The 7,971-nt window shown below is 49.0% G+C and overlaps 1 protein-coding gene across 1 annotated transcript; it reads right to left on the minus strand.

Moving 5' to 3' along the window:
• Window positions 1–6,513: 6,513 nt before the first annotated feature.
• Window positions 6,514–7,014, minus strand: LOC147517729 (uncharacterized). The gene has a single exon (XM_086593684.1). It carries the CDS (start codon window positions 7,012–7,014, stop codon window positions 6,514–6,516), a length of 501 nt encoding a protein of 166 aa, XP_086449810.1.
• Between the last annotated feature and the right edge of the window lie 957 nt (window positions 7,015–7,971).

Consider the following 7,971-nt stretch of genomic DNA (forward strand, 5'->3'; position numbering starts at 1 on the left):
TACGACAGCTGATTGCTGTCAGTGTTGTTTGTTGGCGGCACCTTGTGCCGTGGGTTTGTTCTGTTGGCGAAATCTGGCTGCAGTGGTATTTTCATCAGTCATATTTGAATGAAGTAAATTTTTATGGAATTGAAAATGGCAGGAGTTCGGTTTCGCTAGGACAAGAAAAGGGATGGAGGGAAAGTGTCGGATGAGAATGAGAAATATAAGGTTTGGATTTTTTTTTTTCAAACTTGGGTGCCTACTTGGACAAAAAAAGGTGGGGTGCTTGGTGGGGGGTGGTAAACCCATATGAAGAAGGGACATATGTGGAATAACCATTATTCCACTACTCTTTTACCAAAGGGGTGCTAGTCCCATTTATGAGGGCGTCAATACCGCGACCCTATTTTAATAGGCCCGCCAATATCATAACATAAAATGGGGATTGCTATATACACCTACCAATTCTCTCAAAGCAGACCCCGCTTAAAACAATTAAAATACCGGACATGTCTCCAAAAATCCTCGTAGGGTAGACCCCATTTCAGATAAAGACGGTTTGACCAGACTAACCTATTTAGTTTTGGATAGTTGATATGAACCGTTTAATTGGTCAAAATTGGTCAACTTTTAGTAATTCACTAAATTTCGGTCAATATTGGGTGACAAAATCTTGATTTTAAGACAATAATTCGAAAATCATTACTAACCATATATTGTTTAAGTAATTCACTAAAATTTGGTCAAAGGTGTAGAGTTCAGAATTTAAGGTTTTGTGCTTTGTGTAAGAACCAAAAACCTCCAATGGAGTAAAACACAAATAACACTTAAATAGAACCACGAAGTCTTTATTCTGTTATCTCTTTCCCTTCTTTATTTTTCTTTCTTCTTCTTTTTCCTCTCCACTTTTCTCTTTCTCTGCGGCCTCCTTTTCCTGTCTTCCTTCTCTTCTTTTTATACCCCTCCCCTCTCTTTCTGGACAATCCATCTGTCCCCTCATCTGACGGCTCTCCTCTTAGCCGTACCTCGGCCACGTCTACCCTTAGGATTCCACGACCCGATTCTCCTGCTCCCTGGGGTAGTGTATTAAACTGCTTCCCTCCCTTGTCCCGCTGACTCGGTCTTCGCTCCTTCATTGAAATGCCCCGATCTAGACCCTCCCTCTTCCTTCCATCCCTCGGCCCATATTACAGCCGTATCCATGCCACCTCCACTCTCTAGGGTTTCATAGACATGATCCCATACTCCCCAACCTACCTTGTTACACTGCCTCCCCCCTTTGCCTTTGACCCAGTCCCGTGTTATATAATGGGCCACTACAAATGCCCCTTCTCGACTTCGCGGTCATATGATTGGTCCGAGGTCGAGAACTTCCACCGTTTTATCTCCTCTCTAGCTAATATATGTCCATTTTGTGAAGTGTGTGATGTGAAAGTCACTCATCACGCGTGTTTTTTCTGTGCGCCCACGTGTCGTTCGTCGGTTAGAGCCCCAGCCGATGCTTCGTTTTCCTCGCCACTCAAAATTACCTTTTTACCCCCAGCCTATTTAAACCCCCCAATCCTTCTTCTTCTTCCCTCACTTTCTTTTCCCTTGTCTCTTCTCCTTCACTCTCTTTTCTCAAACTCCCCGTTTTTCTCCTCCTCCAAACCTTCACCGGCGCGTGTGTGTTTCCCTGTGGTGGTCTCTCCGGTACCTTCCTTCATCTCCGGCTATCTCTCACAACCTCACCCACTCCCTTTTACCATTGATCGGTACATTTTCTTGGCCTTCTCTCTTTTATTTGAACTATCTTTCCCTTTCTCATTTTGAAATAATTCGATTCCTAGAGTCTGTTCATCTCCCTTCCGATGTTGGACCGCGAATCTGGTGACTCGTCTTCTTCCCGTTCAGCGGGGGTATCTTCTCCCCCTCCTCCTGTTTCCACAGCGGTACCCTCCACCTTCGGTTGCCTCACTACTTTACTGCCGCCCCCCTAGATCTTGTAGACCTAATTTAGACGCCATTAGAGCAACCTACGGTGTTCCTGCCGACGTTGTATTGGAACACATGTCCTCTGTCACCCACTATCCCTATTTGGTTCCCTGCAGACCGGGTTCTCTTATCATCACGATAGGTCAAATGGTTGTTGGTCTGCGGCTTCCCCTTACTCTCCTGGATGTTGAAGTTTGCAAGCACTTCAACATTCCCCCTTGCCAAGGTATAGGAATTTTTTGGCGGATAATGTATGCTGCAGATTCTTATAACAGGACACGAGAACCCAAGATCACTAGCCGCGACATCTACTCCCAATACTATCTCAAACCAGCACCAAGGATGTCAGCATAGGATACCAGTCCTTCTGCGTTCGTCCTAAAAAACATTCTTTTCTCCTTAAGCTCTCCACTTTCGATAAAGTTTGGCATCACTATCCGCTCTATGTATCAGGAAACTTTCTGTCCACGGACATTCCCTCCACCCTGACTCTTAACCACCTCGCCTTCCAACTTCGCAATGAGTATCGTAGTTCTTTCCCCGTTTTTCGAAAAGTTTTCCCTTCGATCTATTAACTCACCTCTGTTCTTATTTACAGGCTAGAGGCCCGATTCCAAATCCAGGATTTATGACAACATCTCATGTCCTATCTTTGCCAAACTCCGCGACCTTGGCCCTGCCCAGGCTGACTTCTTAGGCATTCATCCCACCACCGCTACTCCTTTACTGCCCATCCCTGCTCTCAACACCTTCCGTGGCTTAACAGGTCCTTTTTTTTCGTCCCCCTCCCAAGGAGCGAAAGCCCCGCGTGTCCCCTCCTTCCAAGAAGAGATCTCGTTCCCATAGCTCTCACCGCCCCCCTCCTCAAACTTCCTCACACTCTTCCGCCTCCTGTGAACCTCAAGATCTCCACCCTTCTTCCACTCCCAGCGACGTCCCTTCCTACCGCTCTATCTCCCACTGGGGCGATCAGTTCACCTCTCACCCCTCACCTCTCGCAGACATCGACGTCCACAAGTAGAAATTGTTTGATAGCGACTCCGATGATGACGTGATGGAAGTTCCCCCCGCCGACATGCATGCGCCGACTGATCAACCGCCAGCTAAGAGGCCGCGGATGTCCACCTCTGAGGGGCCTGTCTCTACAATGCACCAGGGCTTCGTGCCTGATGGTCAAGCCCCTACTTCTACACCCTATCATCCAGTTGACTCCTCTCCCTGCACTCGCCGGCTTGGCAAGGAACCCGCTCAGCCTCCCGCCCCGACATCCACTCTTGCGCCTGTTGAGGACTTCTGTCCTATTTTCAATGTGCGCAACCGGAAAGTGAATACGGTGGACTCCGCTTTGGACAATGCCGCTATGGCCTCCTCCTTGTTCTACAATGCTTATCTGCCTAAGGACATTGCCTATGCTGATGGAGGTACATTTGACCAACATCACACCTCCCTATACACAAACTGGGAAAGGGTATAACTTCCTCTCTCTCTCTCTCTCTCTCTCTCTCTCTCTCTCTCTCTCTTTCTCTCTCTCTCTTTTTATCCCTCTCCCTTTTTGACTCAGGTGAGCCTGGACATCTCCTTCATGATCCGCTGCCTTCTCCGCGCCAAGAACAAGGTGACCGCCTTGGAACAAGAGCTCAACAGCGCCACTGGTTTGCGAGCGGCCTACACTGGACTTCAGGCAGATCTGGTAGTTGCCAATTTGGCCAAAGTCCAGGCTCAGGACGAATTTAAGTCAACAAAATCCTCCCATCAACTGTACATGGACTCCGTCAATGATCGCTTGCGCTGTCAAAGGGAAGAGCTTCTCCACCACCACCAGCTCAATTTGGATGCCCTCACCCAACAACATGAGAAAACTGTGGATGCCCTCAGTCAGGCCCACAAGGATGACACCGCCAAGATGATGGAGCAGCCCCAATCAGACATGACGGCTCTCCGTGACCGTTTCAAGGCTCTGGCGAAGAAGAGAGTGGCACGGAAGGTTCAAGAGGAACTCGCCCGGCTCACCCAGGAAGGCCGCCTTCTCCCAGAGATACCCGCGGTTCTGGTGACTGAACCCACTGAGGTCGCCAGTGATCCAACGGAAGCCGCGGACCCTTCTGGCATACCCGAGAACCTTGTGATGGGCGATGACCCCTTTCCTACCGCGGTCATTCCGGAGTCCCCCGCTGTCGACTCTGAAGTTACTGCTACCGAAAACATGGCTGATTCATCCACCTAGGGAATGCCCTAGTTCTCTCTTTGTATCAAATACTTGTCATTAACTTACAACCTGGGTTCGCCCCTATCCGCATATTTTGTTGTGTAGCTATATTTTATATGTCTGTCGTTCGCCATACTTTTCCTACTTCCATTATTTCCTTTAGTATGATATTTGATTTAGTATGCTATGTTGTTCCCTCTTTATCTTTTGGTTCTATCTATCCGCTTGTACGACATCTCTCTCTTTATGCAAATCTCTCCTTATGCTATGTTATTCCCTCTTTAGTATGTTATGTATCCCTTGCATCTCTGGTCTGTGGAGGGCTCATCCCGCTCTACGGGCTCGACCAGGCCTTGGGGCAACTCTCTTTGCCCCACCTATCTCTTGCATCTCTGTTCCGTGGAGGGCTCATCCCACTCTGCGGGCACGATCAGGCTCTTGAGGTTGTTGGGGCCACTCTCCTTGCCCCATGTGTCTCTCACATCTCGGATCCGTGGAGGGCTCATCCCACTCCGCGGTCTCGACTAGGCTTTGGGGCCACTTTCTTTGCCCCACCTTTCTCATGCATCTATGTTCCGCGAAGGGCTCATCCCACTCTGCGGGCTCGACCAGGCTCTCAAGCCTATAGGGGCCACTCTCCTTGCCCCATGTATCTCTCGCATCTTTGATCCGTGGAGGGCTCATCCCACTCCGCGGGCTCGACCAGGCTTTGGGGCCACTCTCTTTACCCCACTTTTCTCTTGCATCTAGGTTCTGCGGAGGGCTCATCCCACTTCGCGGGCTTGATCAGGCTCTCAAGCCTGTTGGGGCTACTCTCCTTGCCCCATGTATCTCTCGCATCTCGGATCCGTGGAGGGCTCAACCAGGCTTTGGGGCCACTCTCTTTCGCCCCCATTTCTCTTACTCTTACATCTATGTTCCGCGGAGTGCTCATCCCACTCTGCTAGCTCAATCAGACTCTCAAGCCTATTAGGGCCACTCTCCTTGCCCCATGTATCTTTTGCATCTTGGATCCGTGGAGGGCTCACCCCACTTCGTGGGCTCGACCATGTTTTGGGGCCACTCTTTTTGCCCCACCTTTCTCTAGCATCTCTGATCCGTGGAGGGCTCATCCCACTCGGCGGGCTCGATCAGGCTCTCAAGCCTATTTGGGCCACTCTTCTTGCTCCATGTATCTCTTGCATCTCAGATTCACAGTTTATATTCTTCTTTAAACACTACACAGAAGAAACGCATTTTCATTCACAAAAGTGCTGTGGTTTTATACATTTACATACAGCTCTAGTCCTCTGCTCTGGACTTCCATACATTGTTCGAAGCTTATAGGTTCCTGACCCCCCTTCCTCCATCACAGTGTATGACCCTTCCCAGTTTGGGCCTAGTTTCCCATCCCTTTCCTCCTTCGTGCTTGGCGTCACCCAGTGGAGCACCAATTCCCCTACCTTAAACTTCCGCGGCTTGACTAGCTTATTATATTGCCTCTGTAACCTCCGATGATACTCTTCCAAACTGATGCGGGCTGAATCTCTTCTATCTTCTGCCAAATTCAAATCTCCGGCCAAAATACGCCAATTTAATCCTTCCTCCACAGCCTTGGCTCTCTTGGTAGTCGCCACCAGTTCTGAGGGAATCACGGCCTCAACGCCGTATGCTAAGGCGAACGGGGTCTCTTTGGTGGTGGTCCGCGGAGTGGTTCTATAAGCCCAAAGAACATGATTCAACTCATCGGCCCATGCGCCCTTCCTATCTTCCAGTTTTTTTTTTAGATTGTTTAGTATGGTCTTGTTGGAAGATTCAGCCTGCCCGTTGCCTTCTGGGTTGTAAGGGGCAGAAAACCCTTGCTTCACCTTGTAGGCTTCGAGGAAAGCCACCACCTTAGCTCCTGTGAACTGTGTCCCATTGTCTGCAACGATGGCATACGGCAGCCCGAACCGACATATGATGTTCTCCCATATAAACTTAATCACTAGAGCCTCCTTTATCTGCTGCAAGGGGACGGCTTCTATCCATTTAGTGAAGTAGTCCGTGGCTGCCAACATATATCTTTTTTTGCCACTAGCCATGGGCAATGACCCTACGATATCCAACGCCCACATGGTAAAGGGCCAAGGGCTGGAGACATTATGTAGGGGCTCCGCAGGTGCAAATCTCTGACACTTGTCACACCTCTTAGCAAATTCTACTGCATCCTGTTTTATATGAGGCCAGAAATAGCCTTGCGTCATTAACCAATGTGCCGTAGTCCTCCCTGCGGAGTGACTCCCATAGTCCCCTTTGTGCAATTCTGCCAGTACTTTTGAAGATAATCGCGGCCCCAGGCATTTCAGCAATGGCCCATTAAAGTTCTTTAGTTATAGTTCCCCTTCCATTAATACATATCTCTGAGACGCCTGCTCCAACCTCCTTTTCTCGTTCCTAGCCGTCACCTCCCCTTCCTCTAGAAAGCGCTTGATGGGATCCATCCACCCCCCTTCTTCCTCTGCAACTTGGGACACCTCCATCACCTCCTCTGTGCTTGGCCTCTCCAGTCTTTCCACCTTTATAGTTCTTTCTTCTGACCCCAGCATGGCGGCAGCCACATATGCCAGAGCGTCTGCATGCCTATTCTCCCCGCGCCCTAGGTGCACAAACTGAAGCTTTGTAAACTTGCTAGCTCTTTGATGCACCACCTTCAAGTATTTGGCCATTCTTGGACATCGGGCCACGAACCCCCCATTTGCCTGACATACCACCAGATTTGAATCTGAGTACACGATCAAGTCTTTCACTCCCAAGTCTTCTGCCATTCTTAGTCCTACTATAACGGCTTCATACTCTGCTTCGTTACTGGATGCTGCGAATCCTAGTTTCATGGTTAACTCTATCCTGTTATTATCAGGAGTAACCAACACCACTCCTATGCCGCTGCAACATTCGGGTTCACCCATTCCGCTTATCCCAAGGGTCTAGTTGATCGGGCACCACATCCTTTTTTGATTCCATAACCATCTCCTCTCCCCATGTCGGGTCCTCTGCTGGGAATTCTGCCAAGAACTCCGCAACAGCATGCACTTTCTCCGTTGTTCTTATCTGATACTATATCTCATAAGAACTAAGCATCACTGCCCATTTCAACATTTGGCCCGACTTCTCAGTCCTTAACGCTTGTTTAAGTGGCAGGTTTGTCACCACCACTATAGAGTGTGACTCAAAGTACGGTTTCAGCTTCATGGTGGAAAAGATCAAGGCAAGGGCATACTTCTTCATTCTGCTATACAGCGTCTCGGCATCCAACAGTGTCTTGCTTTGGAAATACACCGGCCTTTCCACTTTATCCACTAACCTGACAAGAACGGAATTGACCGCATACTCGGTGATCCCTAGATACAGGTACAACTTCTCCCCCTGCTCTAGCAGCGACAGCAACGGAGCCTTGCCCAAATACCTCTCCAGCTCTTGAAACGCTTCCTCACATTCTAGCATTCACACGAAGTCCGGGGTACTTCTCAACAACCGATATAACGGTCTACACTTGTCCGACGACTTGGAAATGAATCTATTCAATGCCCCGACTCGCCTAGCGAGACGTTACACCTCTGTGACATTCTGTGGCGACGACATCTCCACCAACGCTATTATCTGTTATGGATTAGCTTCTATTCTCCTATGAGTAACAATGTAGCCCAAGAACTTCCCTGTGGTCACCCCGAACGTGCATTTCTCTAGATTCAGCTTTAGATTGTATTTCCGCAAGATTCCGAACGTTTCCCTCAATCTATCTAAATGTTCCCTCTCCGACATGCTCTTTTCCACCATGTCGTCTATGTATA

Source organism: Coptis chinensis, chromosome 2 (genome assembly GCF_015680905.1).
Source record: "Coptis chinensis isolate HL-2020 chromosome 2, ASM1568090v1, whole genome shotgun sequence".
Lineage (NCBI taxonomy): Eukaryota > Viridiplantae > Streptophyta > Magnoliopsida > Ranunculales > Ranunculaceae > Coptis > Coptis chinensis.